Source organism: Suillus paluster (genome assembly GCF_016628075.1).
Source record: "Suillus paluster strain FC165 chromosome Unknown EDB91scaffold_8, whole genome shotgun sequence".
Taxonomy (NCBI): domain Eukaryota; kingdom Fungi; phylum Basidiomycota; class Agaricomycetes; order Boletales; family Suillaceae; genus Suillus; species Suillus paluster.
Window position 1 is genome coordinate 919,411 of NW_024537568.1, and position 22,590 is coordinate 942,000.

Below are 22,590 nucleotides of genomic sequence, written 5' to 3' on the forward strand. Positions count from 1 at the left end.
TTGGACTACCTGGGTTTCCCAATAAGTAAGCCTGGTTTATTACGTGCCGTACTTACTATTATTAGGCATTCTTGTACTAATACTCAACACCAGTGTTATATACCGTCCCAAATACTCCAGGACTTCTGCTATTTGGCGTACACTGTGCGGGTAAGCAGCTCGGCACTGTCCGCCGCTTATACTATCCATCCCGAGGCGTCCCCTGGTTTGTCACGCAACAACAAGGCTCATAATATTTTCTTAATGGCACTTTCAATTTCAATTTTTCAAAAATCCAGCCACGCAGCATTGTGCGTAGTGTCAATACAAAGAACCCTGCGCGATTTCTTTTTGCAAAGTATGAGTTTTACAACTGCCATTAACATTTCAAACAAAAGTAACGCTTTGTCACGTTTTGTTAGCGGAAAGTGCACCTTACTAATATCTGAGTCTCACCGGTTTACTGATGCGCCGCTGCAGATCAAATTTTCACACCTCCAACGCCGGTTTGATGATCTACTTGCCACTAAAGAACATGCCCCCTGCGAGGTTCAAGGCCGACTACAAGAAGTGGCAAACCTTCAAGCATTGGCATCGCGAAAGCTCCGATGGTGGCAAGGAAGTCCATTACTGGGTGTGTCCGAACTTTGGCCAGGTCGATGTCATAAATTCTAGTTTCCCAAACCTATTGGGTGAATGCAGGGATTCTTCTCAGTTACTTTGTCCCGAGCATATCAAGTAAATTTGGGCCATGACAAACTTGAAGGCGGTGCCGGGTACAGTGTCGGTCTGTTTGAAGAGCTTTATTTCAACGTTATATTTCCCATCAGTCTGTATAAACAATCTCACTCTCCTCCGAAAAGTCCATACGAGGTTCTCAGCTCGTGACTCGAAGGGCATGGGGGTCCATGTATTTATACAGTCGCTACCGTCTGCTGTCCCAGCCCAGGATGACGCCTGAATCCGAGCCTCGATCGCTTTATACGGAAGGGGCTACCCCCCAACTTGAGGAGAACAAAGAAAGCTCAGAAACATTGAAAGGATACCAAGTTGCCAAGGACTCCGACCATGAGTTTCCCGAAGGCGGTCGGGCAGCTTGGGCCACGACTTTTGGATCGTAAGAAGACTCAAATTTGCGCGGTAAAGTAGGGTCTTACTCGATCTGCTTAGGTTTCTTGTACAGCTCTGCGGGTTTGGGTGAGTCTGGGGCCACTGGTGTTGACGAGGAAAGGCTCTGTGACTGAAGTTCAACAGTTATACCACTTCATTTGGTGTCTACCAAGGTTTGCACACCATAAAAGCGAGAATGGAGCATTAATCATCTTACCCTCCAGACTTTTATACCCAGCATTACCTCACAAATGAGACATCGTCTGCCATATCGTGGGTTTCTAGTTGTGTCTTCATGGCGGGTATTCTCAAGATCTCTTGCAGATGGATCGGGAGCTTGAACGCGTTTTCAATCACCGCTGTGGGCCTTATATCAGGTTTACTATATGACCGAGGATATTTGTGAGTGTGGCTTTGTTGGAGGTTCTCACCGATACTTAGCAAGTTTACATAGCTACCATCTCGTAATTGCCGGTTCGCTTCTGCAGAGTTTCTGTCTCTTTATGTTGTCTTTGTCGAAACCCGATCAGTACTACCAGGTAACGTCTTCTGATGTTGCGATCTCGTTTTCTGACTCAGTGTAGATATTCCTTGCTCAAGGCTTAGGCTTGGGTATCGCATCGGGGCTCATGTACGTCCCGAGCATGGCTGTTATTTCGCATCATTTCCGGCGGAGACGCACACTGGTTATGACGTTCGCCGCTTCGGGCTCATCGCTGGGTGCTATCATTCATCCGATTATGCTCAATAACCTCCTGAATGGCCGTCTTGGTTTTGCCAATGGTGTTCGTGCAAGCGCGGGGTTGGTCAGCGTGCTTCTTTTAATTGCATGTCTGTGCATGCGGACTCGCCTTGATCCGCCGATGACCCCAGCAAACTATATTGCGGCAGCTAGAAAGTGTGTTCGTGATGCACCATTCATTTTCATGACAGCAGGGTGAGATCTCAACACAACTTCTCCCGACGTCCTTCAAATAACTATCCTGCAGGGGCTTTTTTTTCCAGACCGGTTTCTACTACCCATTATTCTTCTTTCAACTTGACTCTATCAAGCACGGTATCAGCGTCAACTTCTCGTTTTACTCTGTGGGATCCAGCACTATGGAAGTGATTCACCTGCTGACGCTATCTTTAGCTAGTGATTTTGAATGGATCCAATTGTGTGGCACGAATCTCATCAGGGTTTATCGCGGCGTTCATAGGAGTTCCAAACTTGATCATAGTCGCAACAATTTCGTGCGGTGTGCTCATTTTGGGCATGATTGGATTGAGTAGTCTGGCCAGCGTCGTTGTGCTGGGTATAATGTATGGCTTTTTTGCAGGGCTGTGTAAGAGTTTCCTTCTTTTCCACCAGGGTAAAAAGTTTAATATGGGTTGATGGTTGATGCAGACATTGCGATGGTGGCTCCACTCATGGCTACTTTAACGCCTGACCTTTCTGAGCTTGGGTGAGTGATAGTTCAAATTGGGATGTTCGAATCATCTGATATAGATCACAGCGCGCGGATGGGCATCTGTTTCTTCATTGCTGGTGGGTAGTATCAGCTATAGTTTTGAAATGTTTTAAACTCGCATGTTGATCACCGCAGGATTTGGAAGCTTGATTGGTAGGTAAATCTGTGTCATTCATTGCTTTAAATTTTTATTCTTTATCGAGGAACCCCCATATCCGGCGCTCTGCTGACATCGAATTATACCTGGTGGATACCCGCTCTATTCTCTGGGGTGAGTTGACCGTGGCTACCGTTTTCTTCAGAATTCACGTCAACTCAATAGATCGCTTCGGTGACTGGCAGCGTGATGTATTTCATCATGCGGTTTGTGTTTGTTAGAAGGCAGATAAAAGAAAAAGTATATTGCCCAACTTGAGATTATGGCTGCGTTGTTTCCCCGGGTTTGAAAACACAACTGTAGCTAGAGTTAGGGTGTTAAAACTCGTTAGGATTGGTTAGGGCTGACTGGTTTAGGTCAGTTAGATTGGCTTAGAGTCAGGACTTGGGATATATTTCTGTCTCGTTTATTTTTTGCATAACTTTCGAATTAGATGTCCTGCTCGTACATGTTAGGTGGTGTAGTTGGTTTGAAACCCCGCTTTCAGCAAGGTCGGTTGCAACGTTAAACCTCCATCCTGTTGTGGTTTGTAATGCAATCCTGAAAGCGGTTGTTTGGTTAGAGCCTTGGAAATAAACAACGTGTCGTGCTACTTACCTATAGCTACTAGGCTACGACGTAACGCACTGCGAATAATTCCACCGAAATTCGGTGCCGAATGTCTGACTAATGCGGATTCGATGACACGATTTAGCGTCAATCCGCGTGCAGATTTATATATTCCGCGAGACCTCACAAAATCAAAATGACATCCGTACTTCCTCCTGGGCTCGAAGGAAACCTCATAGAATATGTTCAAGGGGGAGAGGGAGACTGGCTACCATTCGACCAGAAGCGCTTCTATACCAACGCATTCGTTATCCAGGACGATAAGGTGTGTACTAGCACCACAAAGCGTACCCATTCAAGCGAAACGTTTCACTTGTCAGATTCTTCTCGGCTTCAAGAAACGTGGATTTGGCGTCAACAAGTAAGCAACCTTTCGTGTCTTCGTTACGAACATGGAGAGTGATTGTGAATCTCACAATAACAGGTACAATGGATTTGGTGGCAAGGTGGAACCAGGAGAGACGCTTACCGATGCTGCGATGCGCGAACTCAAAGTCTTCTAACTTCATTCCTACAACACAAGTGTCAAATATTGACGTGCGATTCAGGAAGAAGCAGGCATCGACGCGCCCCTTGAGCACGCAGGATCATTGCTGTTCATGTCGAAAGGCGCTGGATGGGCGTTCCAGATCGAAATATTTTCCGCCCATTCGTACTCAGGGACACCTACAGAGTAAGTCCTTTCCGTCTGCGCAAATGCGTTGTTTGCTGAAGGGCTGGATCCCAGGTCAGACGAAATGCGACCCAAGTGGTTTTCATTCGCGTCACCCGTGTCCGATTCAGACGCAATCGTGCCACCGATCCCGTATGAAAGTATGTGGGAAGGTGATGTTTACTGGCTGCCCCTCCTGGTGCAAGGACGAAAATTCGTTGGCCGGGTTGATTTTGTGACGCAAGGTGATGGTTTGGTGATGACGAGGCACTGGTTTGGCACTGTTGGTTCAGATAACTAATGGATCTATACCACTATCTGCAAAGAGTAAGAAATCGAAAGTGAATTACAGCTACTCATTATCTTTAACAAATACGATGGGGACCTATATCTCCGCGTTGCCTGCTTCATCTAGTAGGCACCTAAGTTTAATGAAGACGTCGCTGCCTGCAAGATGATCAGCAAGTCAGAAATTCGGCGCAGAGATAATCAAGCTCACCCCACCCATCGAGCGAAAATATATCCAATGAACCACCAAAATATCTGCAAAGCCAATATGAGGACTAGAGACAGAAAAGCGAGGGCGAACCCACTTTGCATATAATCGACTCAGAGGGAGTCCGTATCCTAATCCTGCAATTGTTCCAAGGCCCACCTGGATACCCTTTTCTGTAATTTCGCCAAAAAGGTTTCCACCTTCCCCTGCGCTGCCACTCCCTATTGCTGCACTCCCACCAATATGCTGGGCGGCATACGGCCCACCACCTCCATTCTGGTCGTCGGCGTGCCCCGCTGTAGTGAAAGCGTACGAGAATATACGTGCCATGTTGGACGGTGAGACGCCACCACCCTGGTCGCGAATTCGAATTGAGAGAAATGGATGCGGTGGAGTAGGGGGTGAGATGGTTATTTTTACGGGTGGTAGGGGACAGGATGAAGTGAGGCCATGTAGTTTGTGATGGTGCTCTACAGTCGCGCGGAACGCGTTCTTGAGCATTTCGGTGAGTATATATTCAAGGTGCACAGGGACATAGCTGGGCGATGGGGGATTATACTTATAGGTTGTACTATAGATATGATGAACTTACGCAAACGTAGCGTCTGGACAGCCGTCGATCGTAATGATGGGGCTTGCACCGAGGGCTGCCTCGGATAGTTCGCTGACGAATGCGCCACACATGCGGACCATAGCCGCGGGGGAGCAATCGGGATCGATGATACCATTGTGCATGAGAACGCTGGCCTCCACTGCGCCGGGGTCTTCAGTAGCAAGTGCGTGCGAGAGCGCAATATGTTGTTCAGCGATGAGGCGCACAGAGATGCGGGATCGGATAGCACCATCGAGGAAGTTGGATATTTGAGTTGGAGACATGTACCGCGAGCACTCTTGGAATCTACAACATTGAAGTTAGAGTCAGTTCAACCAATCGAAGCTGCGGGTACAAGTATGCGCACCCCTTGGCCATCGTAGGTATATCGTTTCTATGTCCCTGCACGAGCATATCTAGTTCATCGACAAATTTTTTGTTGTCCTCGAGTGTGCGCACTTCGGGATAAGTGGCGAGTACATTAAAGCTGTCTCTATGAGCATTGAGGGCTCGGGCAACATATGGATTAGTGCCGACGATGAATGGCAACGCCTCGAGGGCGCGGATGCGCTGGGCCATGCGTCTTGGTATCTCCGAGAGCACGTACGATACTGAGCGCAGCACAGATACAGGTGTTAAAGGGTTCCCGAAGGACACGAGGGTCGAGAGCGTCAAAGGAAGTGGTGGATGTGTTGCGAAAGAGTCGAGAAGTCGAGCAGCTTCAGCAGAAGGCGGGGACGGTGCACGACGAACATGGTATCGCCGCCGTTGAATGGTGCGCGCGGCGAGGGCGCGCACTTGAAGGTTGATGATCATTGGAAGTACGGACGGAGCTAGTCTCCCCCTTGCCCCGGATCCCCTTAATAAGAACTGTAGCGTTAAATAAGTAGCAAGGTCCTTTATATGGGACACAGAGCGCCTAATGTAACGTTGGCATCATACTTATGGACCCACTAGTTATGAATTATTATTAGGCGGGCTAGTCTCCCCTATCATAGGCAGATCACAACAGAAGGAAGACAGTCGTTCCTTCTAGCTGCGTGCATGGATGCCGAGGACTTGAGATGGGGCAAGGTGGCTACTTGAGGCTAAATTTTCAAGACTTCAAGAAGCTTAGATCGAATACACAAGTGTCAATATTGTACTGTGCCAACAGCGGCTCTGCAATATCACTTGACCAACCGTAACTTATGATTATGCACGGTTATTGCTGTAATGTATAAGCACGAGCCTGGTCATTCGTAATGTGACGTTGCCTGAGTCCTCAACCGTGCACTCAAGCAGTCCATGAAAATGCGTGGTCTGAGGGGAAAATACATGCAAAACAATGAGAGCCCAAGGTCAGATAGTCTAGTTGTACACTTGATATAGAGGTCTGCGAATACATATTTATGATGAGGATTTCTTCGGGTGAGATGAGAATTATGACTTACGTTGACGAGAACTTCGTCCCTTGCCGCACGACCTTCTCCACAGCGTCAAGGAAGTCACGCTCTGTAGCGACCTTCCGCCGCGCACGAATTGCAAACATGCCAGCCTGGACACACAATATAATCAGATGCGTTTTGGTGCCAAACTTGGCAAGTTCTCACCTCAGTTGCAACTGACCGAAGTTCCGCGCCTGTCGTATTAGGACATAGTCGAGCAATGAGGTCGAATCGGATATCGCGCTCAACGCTCATACTAAAGAGGGATCATCAGCTAGACTGGTGAGCGCGGGCATTTATGCACTCTCACCTTCGAGCATGAATCTTGAGGATATGAGCCCTGCCTTCGTTGTCAGGCAGCGAGAACTCCACCCGCCGGTCAAGCCGACCGGGGCGCAACAGTGCAGGGTCGAGAGTATCTGGTCGATTCGTAGCCATGAGCACCTTGATATTCCCTCGAGGGTCAAATCCATCCAGCTGGTTAATCAGTTCCAACATTGTGCGCTGCACCTCATTGTCACCTCCAGCACCGTCATCAAATCGTGCACCACCGATAGCGTCGACTTCATCAAAGAAAATAATGCAAGCCTTCTTTGAACGTGCCATCTCAAACAACTCGCGCACCATTCGCGCACCCTCGCCGACATACTTCTGCACAAGCTCGGAACCAATGACGCGGATGAAGGTGGCATCTGTACGGTTGGCGACTGCACGTGCGCAGAGGGTTTTGCCGGTTCCTGGCGGCCCAAAGAGGAGGACGCCCTTCGGGGGATCAATACCAAGCTTAACGAAGCGTTCGGGCTTGGGGGTGTCAGTGATTCAGCACGAGCAAGTGCAAGACCAACTCACTGATAGTAGCGGTGTCTCGACGACTTCACGCAGCTTCTCGATTTGTTCTTTGCATCCACCAACATCCGAGTATGTTACGTCGGGCTTCTCCTCAACCTGCATCATCGTTACTGAAGCATCGATCTTGGGCGGCAGTGGGATCTGAATCTGGTATTTATTCCGGTCCACACTGTCGAAATATTAGTATGCAGGTGTTTCGCACAAGCGACTCTACAAACCCCACACGCATACCCTCCTCGATATCTGTCGGTGCGACTCGATCACCAAGACCAACAACAAATTTAGCTATCTGTTTGATGTTAATGACATATTTGTCTTGCTCATCGGCTCCCTTCTGGCCTTGAGCCGCACCAACAGGGTTAACGGCACGAGCAGCCTCGGCTTTCTTGGGGTCGACAGGGATGATTTTGGTACACCGTGCAACTTGTAATGGATGAGCGCCCATGCGTTGTTTATCAACTGGAAGATCCCAGAGATTTGGTGGAGCGAGGCCAGTGTCAGACTCCTTCACGCCTGTACCGGATTAAGTGTATTGACGCTATGGAGAGGATATTGCGCACCAAGCTTCTCATCTATCCGCTTCTGCACTTCCTTAATGTCGTGTTCCGTCTTCTTCAGCTTGGCAGCGTATGCACCTTGGCCCTGAAGGAATATGTTGGTGGGTAAATGGAACATACGAACATTGTACTCACATAGGTTTTAAGGATCTGGATATCGCTAGTTGTAAGTGCTGAAAGGACCTCAGCACGGAAGAGATGCAGTTGAATGCGGATTGCACACCTTGAATCTTCTCCTCCTTGTCGTCGACCTTCTTCTCGTCTGCAGGAAATCAGTGACAGGACATGAGACTTGTCAAACTGTACACACATTTCTCCCAATCACTGCAGGAGTATCGTTAGCAAGTGATACCAGGGGCGTGCTAAATAGACTCACGATTTCGGGGGCATCGTGTCGGATGGTGAAGAAAGTGTTCCGGACGACGGAGAGAACGGTGAGCAAGAACAGACTGCTTATGCTATGGGACGCGTCACTGCACCAAGTAACGCGCCTCGGTAACTACCGAAGAAATTAATACTCCGCTTTGGGCGTGCTCCCCAGAACGCGGGGACGAGCTGGACAGTACTCAGACTCAGAGCTTGACGTTGTGTACGATGGCCGGCGCTCTCCAGAATGCAAAGCGTGACCTTCCAAAAATTCAAGATGAAGACCGCGAATCTCGCTTTGGCAGTGTGTACGGCGTCTCAGGGCCTGTCGTCATCGCAGAGAACATGACTGGAGCTGCTATGTACGAACTTGTTCGCGTGGGCCATGATGAGCTCGTCGGAGGTGAGCAGCCTTGATACTGGGAGGGAATGAGACTAATTGGGCGTAGAGGTCATTCGAATAGAGGCAGATAAAGTAACGATTCAAGTTTATGAGGAGACGTCTGGCGTGACCGTTGGCGACCCTGTCCTTAGGACAGGCAAACCTCTTAGTGTTGAGTTAGGCCCAGGTGGGTTGCTCAAAGTATGCACAATGCGTTGTGGTTCCTTAACGCTTTGCAGGCCTGATGGGCAATATCGTCGATGGTATTCAGCGACCACTTCGGGTAAGCACTCATTTCAGTCGTGCAGATAATCCTCTTATCTAATGGGACGCAGTCCATCCAAGAACTGTCTAAATCGATATATATTCCTCGCGGTATCAATACAGAGGCACTAGATCGCTCAATATCTTGGGACTTCACCCCTGGCGCATACAAGGTGATTCGATATTGATCGACATTAAAGTGATGTACTGATACATATTAGGTTGGCGACCACATATCAGGGGGTGATATCTTCGGTGGTGTCTATGAGAATTCACTTGTTGATAACCACAAGATCATGCTTCCTCCCCGTGCCCTCGGTACTATTACCCACATTGCGGAGAAGGGCAGCTATGCAGTCAATGTGTGTCCGCAGCACTGCAAAGTCCGTTTGTTCTGTATCTAATTGTCTTTTTAGGACATCGTATTAGAGACTGAGTTCGAGGGTCGGACAACAAAGCACACCATGATGCAGCTATGGCCTGTCCGTGCACCTCGGCCCGTTGCTGAGAAACAAACCGCCGATTTCCCTTTGCTGACCGGTCAGCGCATCCTCGATGCACTGTTCCCGTACGTGGGTCTCACTACCAATAGTTCATCACTGATAGGTGCATAGATGCGTACAAGGTGGCACTACTGCTATCCCTGGTGCTTTCGGTTGTGGAAAGACCGTCATCTCGCAAGCACTCTCCAAATACTCCAATAGCGATATTATCGTTTATGTCGGATGTGGTGAGCGAGGAAATGAGGTGCGTTGTTCAAGTTGTTTCAAGCATTTCATTCCTCATGCACAATTGCTAGATGGCTGAAGTGTTGATGGAGGTGATATCGCTGCCTATTGAATAGACGCACGCGCTGACGTTCCATAGTTCCCTGAACTTACAATGGAGGTTGGCTCGCGCCAAGAACCTATTATGAAGCGCACCACGCTCGTTGCCAACACTTCCAATATGCCAGTCGCAGCCCGTGAGGCCTCCATTTACACCGGCATCACACTATCGGAGTACTTCCGGGACCAGGGTTCTAATGTCGCGATGATGGCAGATTCGACATCGCGTTGGGCTGAGGCACTACGTGAGATTTCGGGTCGTCTGGCAGAGATGCCGGCTGATTCAGGATACCCTGCCTACTTGGGGACCAAACTGGCGAGCTTTTACGAGCGCGCCGGGAAAGTCAAGTGTTTGGGTAGCCCAGTGAGGCAGGGGACAGTGTCAATTGTTGGAGCGTAAGTAAGAATTATTACCGTGTGGGCATTGTCCTGACCACCGTTTAGTGTCTCACCACCTGGAGGTGACTTCTCAGATCCCGTAACATCCGCCACACTTGGTATCGTGCAGGTCTTTTGGGGTCTCGACAAGAAGCTTGCACAGCGCAAACATTTCCCGTCCGTTAACTGGAACTTGTCGTACTCCAAGTACACGAAAGTTCTTGAGCCATACTACGACTCTAACGCACAGGGCTTCGTCTCCCTGCGCATGAAGACGAAGGAGATCCTGCAGAAGGAGGAGGACCTCGCTGAGATCGTGCAACTTGTCGGTAAAAGCGCACTGGGAGAATCAGATAAGATCACGCTGGAGGTCGCACGGATGCTCAAGGACGACTTCCTGCAGCAGAACGGCATGAGCGAGTACGACCGCTTCTGTCCATTCTACAAGACTTCGGGAATGTTGAAGAATTACGTGGCATTCCATGATGCGGCGCTGAGAGCGGTGGCACAAGGCGATCTGACGTTCGCGAAAATCAAGGATAATGCCAGTGATCTCATGTTTAAGCTCTCACAAATGAAATTCGAGGTATGTGCCTCTCATTTTCTCGTGATTGTTTTCGCTCCATCGCGTTTGCTGTCAGTCTCCCTCGCAAGGACAGGAGCCTATCATGCAGAAGCTGGACACACTGCACACGGAAATCCAGGACAAATTCCGCCAGATGGTGGAGTAGATCGAGCATGCTCGCGACCGGACGTTGTCATAACACTTTGTAGCCCATATCATAATAGCAGCTGTCCATTCACAGTCTGCAGCGCGTACATAGAAACTTCTGTGCGAGAGCGCCGCTCATTTCCCTCGGATGAAACGTCTGGATCTTTGCGCGCACGAACGTTTACATAACACACGACGCCCATGACGTTGTTACAACCTAGCGTCATTGCGCAGCCAGTGCTCACGTGCTGCGGAGAGTATTAGGGGTTATATAAGACCTTACGCCCTCTTATTCATACCCTGACTCTCCACCATCACAGCTGGTCCCACCGACGTCAAAAATAGGTACACTCGATAATGAGGATTCATACTTTTGTGCCGCTACTCTGTGTTGGAGGCGCGTATGCTCTTCCTGCTCTACCCTGGCTTGCGCAGTTGCCCGTCGAGGGGTTAGTTCGCTGCTGGGGGTTGTTTGCGCCCCTTTCGGAGGATAGGACAGTTTACCAGGTTTTGAAAGACGACGACAAGTCATTTACACTAATAATCAGATTTGACGCATTCTAACAGCCTAGCAGGTACTCGCGTTTGGTCAAAGCTATTGATTTGAGCGACAGGGTTGTTGACCTTTTGGACGACCCTGCGGCCAGGTAAGTATTTCAAATGTCGCTCGCTCACCTGACGTCATTCGTCTCTAGCATCACATTTTTCGCCGTTCCGAATTCAGGCATTCCACACCGTCAGCCGGATGACGACGACTATCTCTTTAGTTCCGCATCTCTCGCACCTAAACGTGGGGATGAGCGTGATATTGCTCATGACCTTGGTCACCTTGTCCTCCAGGTGGAGGAACTTGATGACATGCCCGATTCTCGTGACAAGGACCATCGTAAGGAAGCACTTGGGCGAATCATTCGAGGCATCCTCGCGTATCACATCTTACCTGAGAAATTGGATTCCGCTGGGCTCGTTCAAAACTCTACATATGCGACGAATCTGACATTGAAGGATGGGAGCATGGACTATCAGCCCCTGCGCTTGACTGTTCAGAGCACGGTTGTGCCTCCTCGTCTCAGGATCAATACTGTGGTAGACGTTATAACGCGTGATGTTGAGGCTAGCAATGGTGAGTTAGATTTAATATTTCAGGGGCACATACTTACGATGGAACAGGTGTCATCCACGCCATCAACTTCCCACTCCTGCCGCCCCCTTCCGTGTTCAGTGAGATGTTCCTTATTCCCGAAGTCTTCTCATACGTGGCAAGTTTGTCTGGTTCCTTTTTCTTTTCTCCTCTGACAGTCTGCACTGTGTAGACATCTGCTATCCAGCGTGTGGACCTAACTGGCGAACTTGATCGTTGGTGGACCCCTGGAAAAAATGGTGGTCATGGATCATTTGTCGGCGCACAGATCACCACTTTCTTTGCTCCCACGTCAGGAGCATTCCAGCGTCTCCCCAACAAACTGAGACTTTTCTTGTTCTCGCCCTTTGGCGCAAAAGCGCTCAAAAAGCTTTTGGAGTATCACATCGTGCCCAACTTCGTGCTGTTCACAGGTGAGCATTCCCAGAAAAAAATTATCGTGGATCTCACTGCGTCTGTCCATAGATTATGTGCACGATGCCACTACTGATTCCGATTTCGTTGATGACTGGAAGGCAGGGTCTCATGCTGGTCCCCCTGTAGAGCTTCCCGGCGATGCTATTTACGCTTACAATCTCACCGTTCCCACCATGCTGGAGAACCACACGTTGAATGTCCAGGTTGCGCGCTACAAATCTAAGATTCCTCTTCCTGGACCCCCGCGTTACTTTACCAGGTTCCTGGTCAATGGTCGTGATGTCGGACCGTATGACATTCCTGCTCGGAATGGCGCTTTGCAAGTCATTACGGGGCTGCTCAATCCTCGTGGCCACCACAAAGGAGACCACAAACACCATGGTCATCAATCCATGGACCTGGATTGGGAAGATTGGGAGGAGTGGCTGCCGCAATGGGCCATGCAAGATTGAAGGGCGTTTTCGGTCTGCACTGCTAATCGAACTTGCGATGTCATATTTATGCTGTTGTCGACTTTGATGTATCACTTTATGTAAATTTATTATAGCTAAGCACAAGGCACCGCCCACCACAAATCCTCGTCACCGTCGTGTAAGGCAGCCATTAATCGCATGTCTACAGTTGCGGACAGGCAAAGTCAGCAAATTTGGACGACGCCAAAGACTGATTTTTCCTGGTGCCACAAATAACCGGAAACCCATTTTTGATGCAGAATATGTTTATTGAGGACCAGTGCAATGCATTTGCACGAGCAGATTGTCCAAAAACTCTCATTTGAGGATTTTTTAGGGCAAATTTTTGGCGGTACCATAAATAAATTGCTAAAATCTCGAAAAATATGGCAATCGCTTCCTTTCGATGTCCTGTGCGTGATTCCATTGAAATATTACAAAAATATCGAGCCGTTCTAGCGTTAAAAATGGTAAGTGTTGAGGTAATTATCCCTGGAATGGTCCCTCAAATACTCCCGAACTTCTGTCAGTTGGGCCGCGAATGGGCGAAATCATACCCAATAAAGTCTACATAGCTAAATTAGAATGATTTTTTGATCTTGGTGATATAGGGCCCCCAAAATGGTGTCTCAGACACCCAAAAGGGGTACACAATGTCTTTCAAATTGTCCAAAAATTTGGCGGGCCAAAAACCTCGTGGGAAAAACTTCGGACCATTGTTTTTAGACGTATTTTCACTCCCTGAATCCAGATCTGGCCTTGGTTTGGCACCAAAAATTCACGCTGGACGGCTACCAAATTGGTGGTGTTTGGTTGTCCGCAACTGTATTTCAGGCAATTCTGCGGAAGAAGAGATAATCTATCTGTGCGAAGAGCACAAATGGTACGCTAGAAATAGTTGATAAGCTCGCCTTTGGTCAACATGCCGCAAATACAACTTGAAGGGGAGGCAAATCGCGGTCTAAAACCCATCAAACAAAGAACTTGAGGGGGGGTGTGGACACGTTGCACGTGACAGTCTCAGATCACCTGACTTGTCATGCACTTGGCTACGGTGACTTGGGTTGTTCAACAGAAAGGACACGTCATTGGCAAGAGACTGCCGGTTCCATGCATATGGGACGTCACAGGACAGGAAGAAAACTATATTGTGATGCGAGCATTACGATGATATGCAGAAAACCTATGGGATAACATGCAAATGACAAGTAGGGGTAAAATACAGCAGACCGGGTATGAAGAAGGAAGGCCAGCTTGTTGTTGTATGTAGGACTCTAGCAACCAGCAAAATTTCTCAAGGAGTAAGTGTTAGAAGGCACAGCGAAAAAAAGGCGTTCGCATAAAGATTGCATCACCGCTCATTTCAAAGAGGCTGTTGTCTGCAGCCAGCTCATAAGCTCTTGTTCGAATGGCATTTCCGACGAGGATTGAGGACTCACTACGAACCCACTGAGTGTCCGGCTGGAATATTGGGTGGAAAGGCCATGCGACTGGCCGGACCGGTACGTCCGAGATGATGATCCTGCAGTAGTCGTGTGTATTGGAGTGGAGGGTACTCCGTTCGTGGTCGTTCGTGAAGTCCTGGCGGTCAAAGGAGTGGGAGCACTGATCTGCGACTTCTTGGGTGTCTCAGCAACTTTGGTCGTGCGGGAGCTGGTAAGGCTGGATGAAGAAAGCAAAGCCTTTGTAGTAGCTGGCGAGGAGCTAGTGATCTTGCTTCGACGTCCTGCACGGAGGAAGTTATGTTGCAGCGCTGCTTGAGGTTTCATCCTTCGCTCAGGATCCCATACAAGGCACCGCGCAATGAAGTCTACGAAGTCCTCATCTTGACACCGCAAAACTTGAGCAAGCGTTTTCGTTCCAGGTCGTCTACGACGACCCTTGGAATTCACCACAGGCCGGGGTGCGCCATTGTTGTCTTGGAAAGCGTCAGGGGAGTGAATGAAGGTCAATGTGAGCCACCTTACCGAAGAAGAGTCGCTTTCGGGAGCTACGATTAATGAAGTCCTTGTCTGGGGGCCCCAAGACCTCCATGATGCAAGACAATTGCTCCTGCTCATTTTCACCGGGGAAGATAGGGAACCCGGTATATAGCTCGGCGAGGATGCAACCTAAACTCCACATGTCGATAGCCATGTGATAGTTCATGCCGAGGATAACTTCAGGAGAACGATAGAAACGACTCTGGATGTAAGTATAGACTGCCCATGATCAGTAAGATTGATCGACCATCGTGAATATGAACTCACTCTTCTCGTGCTCTAAGCAGCTGCTGCCGAAATCTATGACCTTGATGGCACTCTTCGCGGGGTGTCGTAACAAGACGTTCTAGACAGAGTCACAAGACAATCTGCCTGCAATGCGAGAATGACGAACCTCTGGCTTGAGATCGCAATGCACTATGCGATGATGCCGCATCAAGCACAGAGATAATATCATCTGGCTGGTGAAGCGTCGTATCAAGGTGGTCGTGAACCCAACAAACCCGTTTGCTTTGATCAATTCGTACAAATTGATGCTGAGTAGTTCCATGGCGATGCAAAGGTGATTGCGGAAGTAGAAGTGCTCGGTCATCTTGATGACATGGTGCTTCTCTTCGTGGTCCTGGAAGACGCGTCGATAAATCATTGAGAATGAAGCAAGTATGGGTGCATACCCATTTACGAAGATTATCAAGGATTTTGATCTCCACCAGTGCTTGGTGATGGAAACGCTTCTTATTCCGGATGATCTTAATCGCAACAGATTCGCCCGTCTGGTGATCTCTACAGTTCAGCACTTGACCAAACGAGCCCTTGCCCAAGGTATCCATGATTTCATAGCGGAAAGCGAGATGATCCCCATTGATCACTTGGTAATCGCCACGTTCATCGTCGTAGCCGAAGTTGTTGACGACAATCTGAGGATGCGCGTTCTTCTTCGGGCTCCCAGAACCGATACAGTAAACCTGGGGATAGTTGAGAATCTCTTCCTTCTCATATTCGGACAGGAACTGAGCCTGGGAAGAATTTAACACCTCTGCGTGAAAGTCAATGATTGGACTTCCTGGGCAAAGAGACAACTGACCTTCAGGCGACAAGCCAGGGCTTGGTGGTATTGGTTCTGGGAACTTGAGCAGATCGTCCAATTCAGCCTGCGATGCCCCGTGTGCCATCTTCTTAGTCTGTTGTCGTCTGATGTACTGCATCATCTCTTCGTCGCCGAGGAATTCCTCTTCATCGATGTTGCTAGGGACTGGAGAAGGGGTCGATAGCGACTGACGACTTGACGCAGGAGTCCCTGCATGAGCCCGCTGAGCGCTAGACGTTGAACTGTGGTTGTTCGAAGACCGACTGGAGAGAGAAATCTTGGGGCTAAGCAGTTTCAAACCTTTTGACGGAGACAAAGCCGAAAACCTATGCGAGTGCGTTGTTTCGCTAGGAAGGGCCACAGAGGCAGTGGAGGCCACAGAACCCGTGGACGCCTTGCGTAGAGCGCTGAAGGAGACCGAGTCGCGATTGGACTTTCGAGGGATGCCGCCAGAGGATGGAGGCCCAGAGACTTGCCTTGGAACTCGGGAGTTGATGGACGGAGAAGCTCGGACAGACAGTCGCCTTGATGCCGTTTCGCCCGATGGCTTCGCAACTTGTGCGTCGCCATTCTCCAGAACACCAAACTCGTTTATTGCAGCATCACCAGGCGTGGGTGAAGGGTCCGTCGAAGGCGCGGTAACGTTAAGGCTAATGCGACGACTGGATACAGTTGCACTGCCAAGTCCAGGAGATCCTGCAGCTGACGTACGGCTCGAAATGCGGGGAATCTTGGTGGGCGTTTCCTTTGACATGCCACCTATCGAATTCAGTAGCACTGACGGCGGGTAATCTTTTGACTCCTTTGGCACGCTATACCCAGTGGTTCCAACAGATGGTGACCCAGCAATCGTGGGTAAAGGCTGGTTTCGACTCCGTAGCGAAGCATCTGACTGCTTTTGCATTGAGCTTACAGTTTGAGAGGTCACACGTGACGTGGATGGTGTCCGTGTAATGGAGGATGCAGGGGTAGACGCCGACGAACCGCTCTTCAGATTCGCAACACGCTGAGCAGTGGTGGCAGGTAATGCGGACATCTGCATGGGTGGTAAGGCAATCGCAGAAGCACCCTTTTTTGGATCTGTAGACGATAGGGTCTGTAGGCCCACAGTATTATCAGATTCATTCCGAAGATGAACAGCGGGGTGGCACACACCTTGCCTCTCTTACGTCCCATCAACACAGATATTCTGCTTTCACTACGATCCTTTTGGTCTTGCTTCGACTTCTCTTTCTCCGAATCCTTGGACCTCGCACTTTCCTTGCTTTCCTTAGAAGTGCCAGTATCACTCTTATCCCCATGCAGACTTCTCCGTGAACTAGATTTCAGCAATGAGGGAAGGCCAAGGCTAAGCACGGACGATTTCTTCTGTGAAGAGGCGGGAGTAGTGGGAACACCACGACTTGATTCTTTGTTTGGAGAGCGGCTTGCCTTGACGTGATGGGATGCAGAAGCACCATTGCCTGATGATAGCGTCGGTGATATGGACATGGTAACTTGGTTTGAAGGGGGTATTTGCATGCTTTGAGAGGATGAGCGACGGAAGAATGGTATGGACGATGGCGTGAGACGTTTAGATTGCTGACGTCGCATGGACGAGGGACTGAGTGGGGCATTATGAGGAGCAGACAGGGCGGACGTCGTGTGATGGCTGACACTAGAAGCCGTTTCAGGGCGGCTAGGTGCTTTGCCCGATAAGACAACAGGGGACTTCGGGGTGCGGGTAGACCCGACAGAAGACATGGAGGCGAGGGATGCAGCAGATGTCATCGCATCTGGCTGACCAGGAGACCAAGAAGCACCAGGAGCGACGGGAGGAGAAAGCGCTTGTTCCCTTGATCCCGACTTCCGCAACTGCTGACCGAACGTCTGCACCGATCGGGGACTGAGAGGGAAGCCTGAAGACTTGCTCGACGGTGAATCTTTCCCCTTCATCGACGACATCGACGGAGTGAGCTTGATATTGAGTGCAGAGAAGCTCCATTTCTTCGAGGGCGTCTTAGTGACTGAAGGAACAGACTCGGGAGAGGAGTAGCTTCCGTGATTCCCAGACGATAAGTATTGGGCGTGCGAATGTGAGAGTGGCTTCGAAGACCCCGGGGGAACCTCTAATGACATAGTGCGGTCAACGTCGCTCTCATCGGCGCCAGAAGGAGGGAATGTAATGCCATGTGAGGATTGGGGTGGGGACCGATAAGTAGATAAGTCCTTGGGTAACGGTGGGACAGGGGGGACCCGATCTTCTTCCAGTGCTTCACCGCTGGCGGCGAAGGAAGGTTGACGGTCCTTGAACACTGCCACATCACCACCTGAGTATGCGCTGGAAATATCACTACCCGCACTGTTCCGCCTTCCCTTGCCGGCACCAGTTGAATGGCGACCAGAGGCCGAAGGGCCAGATACTGAAGTCATGCTGGTGGCCGTTGACATGGATGCGGAATCACGCGAACTCGTTGGGGTGCTTGTATATGTAGTGGATGACGCAGACCCACGCTTTGGAGTGAAACTCAAGCGTGTACTCATAGAACCCGGCTTTTTCGGAGTTTTCTCAACACCAGATGAGCTATACGCATGCTCGTCGCTGCTGACAATCCCACCACCTCGAACTTCGGTATGCTCCTGCGAAGCGTCCCCGGAAAAAGAAATACCAAGGCCAATAGGCTGACGCTGAGGGTGCTCCTCCTTTCTGTCCTTGGTGCTGCCCCGGCGAGTCATTTTGCCTCCACCGTCGGAACTGACACCCTCCCAGTGCACTCCAGATCTGCCAGCAGTGCTAGCAGGCGTCCCAGGGCGACTCATACTCGAAGGCCTTCCAAAGCTCCCAACGCTCGCGCGTGCACGTGCGGTCTTCGTCGACAGTCCGTCGAGCTTACGCAGAGCCTCAGCGTGAGCATCGTCGTCTAAGCCCGACCAACCTTCCTGTGTCCCGCGGAGGAGCGAGTGTGCAACATTAGGTGAAGAATGAGCTTGGGGTTGGGGTTGGGGCGCTGCGATGTCCTTGTGAGATGAGGGTGGACGTAAAGGTGGATTGGTGGTACTGGTAGCACTGCCAGCGTGCCGGAGAATATGTTGGATGGAGGTTGTCGAAGGGGAGGGAGGGAGGTGAGAGAAGTCCGTGGTATGCACACGCCGAGAATGTGCGTGAAGGGCAGCCTCATGGCCAGACGACGAAGATCCACCGGAAAGCTGACGCGTATGTTTCTCCCTTTCCGAGCGCACAGGTGTAGGATCCATTGGAGGGGGTGCGTCACAAAGTTTGGCTGGCGCAGTGACATTGAGGCTTTCCCGACGCCGGGCACGATCGCGAGAGGCATTTCCAGAAACACTGGACCCGATGCTGCGATGCTTGCGCGTCGATGCAGATTTATCATCCTTATCCCTGGCTGCTGAGCCAGTGCGATCTTTGGGAACACCCGACAGTTTGGAAACAAGAGAGCCTGTATGATCCATCTCAAACTCGTCCGACGTGCGCTTCTTAGCCTTGCGCAGCGGAGTAAATGCGCTGGGAGCAGACGAGCCACTGAGGAAGGGTTGTTCGGTAGGGAGCGGGGGCAAAAGTGGCGAGGGTGGCTCTTCTGGAGATGCAGAGGGATGTTTAGGTAAAATGGTGGGATGCAAGAAGTCGGAACCGTAAGGCTTGCGGGGGTACAAAATTTCCTCGCCGCCACTTTCATCCGCTATAGATCTCCGTGAACGCAGAGTACGGGTAACCGGGTTTACGTCCGTTGGCTACAAACCACCTGTGAGTTTATATAATGTTGATGTGGCAAAATCATACCTCATCTTTGCCGTCTGACTCGCCGTCGACCGCTTCGATGGTCCATGGACTATCGGGACCATCCTTCTCGACCTCGTCAATGACGAGTTCCGTGACATCTTCCTCAAGGACATCATCTCCGTGAATCTGCTCCTGATGGATATCTGTATCCTCGTCATGTGGATGCCTCTGTATTTTACCCCATCGCGGGGTAGCCAGCTCGCCTACACCCACGAGGCCCATCCTGTCAATGTTGGCAGGATCGCGCCCTGGCGTAACTGGTTCATTTGGGGTGCGCGTTTCAGGCGTCATGGAGAGAAATCCTGGTTCAGGAAACTGCGGTGCAGGCGAGTCTGCAGGAGTCTGAATGCCAAAATAGTACGGGTCAAGGGAAGACGAGACTGATCCTGAACGCGATGGGATTTCGGGGTCTGTCTGCATCGGCGACAATTCGTCGTCGGGCGGCGCCGCTGATATATGGAGCCGTGGCTGATTAGGATGTTCAGTGTGATTCGGACACGAACTTGAGGTGATATTACCTGTGTATTATGAACTTGGTATGTATCTAAGCCATCATCTGCTATTTTCTTGTCGTTTCCTTGGGCGGTCAATGGGAGGTAAATTTCGTGCTCACGTTGGCTCTCTAAAAGCGCAGACGTGGCCGACATTCCAGAGGAAGACCAACGACGAGTGAGAGAAACACGTAAACGACACCGTGGAGCTCAAAAAAAGCAACACGGGTAGGTAAAGAACAAAGAAAAGAAAAACGTAGACCAGATCCTGATACCTATAGGCCGTTGCTGAATGGTGCGACGGCGACCCTGGTCGCCGTTGTTGACGACGACTAGCAAGAACGTTAGCAGAGAACTCTCAGAGTCTGCAGTGCTGGCTCTCTTAGTCCTAGTGGCACTGGTCCTTAGCCCGTTATTTGGATCTATTTGCGCTTGCAATGGCTTTCCACCAGCTCCCATTGTCCTTGGGGAATATTGCTTACATTTGCCGAAATGATACACCGACCACTATATACTAGTAATAGATCGCTACCCACCTTCACAAAGTAGTGGACATAATTAAATGTAGGAACTTCATCGAGAATCTGATGAGCAACGTGAATGGTGAGAAATACTTATGGAGTATGCGGAGATATGAAGATCCTTAAGACTCGACAAGTCTTTAGGTCCACTCCCATACAGCCGCATCGTGTCTTTTGACCAGTCATCGATCCCACGAATTCGGCGTGGGTGGGCAACGCTAGAGTTCGTAAGACAGATCGAGGTCGTCCCTGTAGAAGCAGAAGATGATCGTGATCAAAAATACTGGAAGGATGCGGGTTGTTGTGAAGGGACTTCATATCCCATTTTTGCGCAGGCTACCCGTCGCTTCACAAGATATGATTATCGGATATGACTCGAGCCTCGTGCATGGTATATAAACAATTGAAGGGATAGGCGACAACACTTTCACAATGATCGAGAAGGATAGGAAACCAAAACTGGGCTCCTAATAGATTTCGAAGAACACGATGTCGGCTTCCAAACCTCGGCGGAAAATGATAGGAACCGGTGCGGACCCAGTGCAATTGGAGAACAAGAAGGAAGGATAAAAAATCGAATTCAATTGCTGGCGAGCGAACGACTGATCTGTGACATAAATTTACTACGACCTCTGCCGAAAGGAGGGATTTTTATGATTTTGGCGAGTAGCTGATCTCCTTCTGTGATGCAAGGCAATTTCTACATCGAGGGTGGAAATCCAGAGCGGTCATCGATAATGAGTATGCGTAACTTGGTTGCTGGCGATTGGTAAGGCGTATGGTGTTACCGAACGCGGATAGCAGGTGGAAAACTGAAAAAGCGTCATAAGTGTGTCATCTCCGTCGAAAACGGCGGAATGGCGGATTAGAAACATGCATGCATTGTCATTGACGGTATCTTGGGTAAAGGTTCTAGGCAAAACAAAGGATCCGGCCGCCTTATAAGATATATATGAGCGCAAATGCGGAACGAGAAACTCGACGCCATTGAGATGTGAATGACAGACTTGTCATAATAATCAATCTCGGCACACCGCCTGCACGACGCAGCACGAGAGGGTAGGAATGCAATAGAGCCTTATTTGAAGCGTGTAAGGCCGTCTTGGACAACTGAATTGTAGCTGTGTTCTGATAAGTGCTCCAAGAGAGGCGCGGCTGAATGGAGCCGACTTATTCAAAGCGCTTGACCAATGACTTGAGAAATTACACAAGGTCGGCTGATGCAAGTTGATTCAAGATGCGCGGAGTCCGTAAGATATGACGAGAACAAACTGGATGGGTGGTTGTGTACTTTTTCACTCACTAGTGCTGTTCTGAAACGAGAGGTCCTAGGCAGATAGGAGATTAGCTACACCATATTTTGCAGCAAGAAACGGTGGGCGTTGCGAATACATAGGAAGGACACATTGTATGTTAGCCCAGGCAAACCCGAAAGGGAATACCGTAGGATCGCGGGCTTGAAATGGTTTCCAAGTAAACGCGCGGAGCCAGGCCAATTCCGGTGGATAAAATTGCATCATGCGAACCCACGACGCACGGAGATGCCATGGGCGTTTCGCTGGTTTGAACTTTGAGATCAAAAATAGTCAATGACTGTGGTTTACATCAACCAGTACTATCGGTTACCATTGAGTCGGTGTCACTGTCACAATATGTCACAGTAAGTCAACTACTAGTAGTATTCCGTTTGACCACAGTTCAAGCTTACAAGAAGGATATCACATCCAGTCACCGTAGTACAAGGATTCAAATAATCTACCGAGCGGTTTAATCCGAAAGCGGGATCTCGTAAAATAGCCGATGGAACTACGTACCGGCGGTGGCTTTTCGGTTTGAAAGGGGTGACAAGCTTGTTGGGTTGTAAACTTATCTAAAACTGGTCCACATAAACTGCAGATTAGTTTTTAGAG

General features: G+C 49.8%; 6 protein-coding genes across 6 annotated transcripts; 4 read left to right on the forward strand and 2 right to left on the reverse strand.

Annotated features, from left to right (window-relative positions):
- Positions 1–432: 432 nt before the first annotated feature.
- Positions 433–3,236, forward strand: EDB91DRAFT_1218504 (major facilitator superfamily domain-containing protein). The gene is made up of 14 exons (XM_041320864.1): positions 433–1,096; positions 1,150–1,176; positions 1,234–1,262; positions 1,314–1,362; positions 1,414–1,491; positions 1,544–1,628; positions 1,674–2,026; positions 2,079–2,175; positions 2,225–2,417; positions 2,480–2,537; positions 2,589–2,620; positions 2,679–2,696; positions 2,747–2,814; positions 2,866–3,236. The coding sequence occupies exons 1-14, from the start codon at positions 888–890 to the stop codon at positions 2,956–2,958; spliced, it is 1,389 nt and encodes a 462-aa protein (XP_041181147.1). The 5' UTR covers positions 433–887; the 3' UTR covers positions 2,959–3,236.
- A 34-nt stretch (positions 3,237–3,270) lies between these two features.
- On the forward strand, positions 3,271–4,345 carry EDB91DRAFT_835691 (NUDIX hydrolase domain-like protein). The gene is made up of 5 exons (XM_041328559.1): positions 3,271–3,574; positions 3,630–3,670; positions 3,734–3,803; positions 3,858–3,982; positions 4,037–4,345. Exons 1-5 carry the CDS (start codon positions 3,446–3,448, stop codon positions 4,260–4,262), a joined length of 591 nt encoding a protein of 196 aa, XP_041181148.1. The 5' UTR covers positions 3,271–3,445; the 3' UTR covers positions 4,263–4,345.
- A 1-nt stretch (position 4,346) lies between these two features.
- Positions 4,347–8,142, reverse strand: EDB91DRAFT_1047228 (uncharacterized protein; the record flags this gene model as incomplete). Its single annotated transcript, XM_041313313.1, has 13 exons — positions 4,347–4,408; positions 4,461–4,504; positions 4,555–4,995; positions 5,050–5,355; positions 5,417–5,968; positions 6,483–6,586; positions 6,642–6,732; positions 6,787–7,277; positions 7,326–7,494; positions 7,544–7,838; positions 7,886–7,967; positions 8,018–8,055; positions 8,106–8,142. Coding segments are annotated over 13 exons (2,712 nt in total), but the record flags the coding sequence as incomplete, so codon positions are not given.
- A 334-nt stretch (positions 8,143–8,476) lies between these two features.
- EDB91DRAFT_1047577 (ATP synthase alpha/beta family, nucleotide-binding domain-containing protein) lies at positions 8,477–10,830 on the forward strand (the record flags this gene model as incomplete). The annotated part of the gene is made up of 11 exons (XM_041313334.1): positions 8,477–8,651; positions 8,698–8,817; positions 8,870–8,913; positions 8,966–9,067; positions 9,116–9,256; positions 9,311–9,462; positions 9,509–9,641; positions 9,694–9,714; positions 9,762–10,117; positions 10,166–10,685; positions 10,741–10,830. The coding sequence occupies 11 exons, from the start codon at positions 8,477–8,479 to the stop codon at positions 10,828–10,830; spliced, it is 1,854 nt and encodes a 617-aa protein (XP_041181150.1).
- Positions 10,831–10,999: 169 nt separating this feature from the next.
- On the forward strand, positions 11,000–12,971 carry EDB91DRAFT_835831 (uncharacterized protein). Its single transcript, XM_041328560.1, has 6 exons — positions 11,000–11,338; positions 11,387–11,458; positions 11,507–11,934; positions 11,982–12,070; positions 12,125–12,365; positions 12,418–12,971. Exons 1-6 carry the CDS (start codon positions 11,169–11,171, stop codon positions 12,819–12,821), a joined length of 1,404 nt encoding a protein of 467 aa, XP_041181151.1. The 5' UTR covers positions 11,000–11,168; the 3' UTR covers positions 12,822–12,971.
- Positions 12,972–14,179: 1,208 nt separating this feature from the next.
- Positions 14,180–20,315, reverse strand: EDB91DRAFT_1244926 (uncharacterized protein; the record flags this gene model as incomplete). The annotated part of the gene is made up of 9 exons (XM_041322473.1): positions 14,180–14,739; positions 14,789–15,022; positions 15,071–15,149; positions 15,198–15,425; positions 15,478–15,839; positions 15,888–16,986; positions 17,046–19,619; positions 19,669–20,136; positions 20,187–20,315. 9 exons carry the CDS (start codon positions 20,313–20,315, stop codon positions 14,180–14,182), a joined length of 5,733 nt encoding a protein of 1,910 aa, XP_041181152.1.
- Between the last annotated feature and the right edge of the window lie 2,275 nt (positions 20,316–22,590).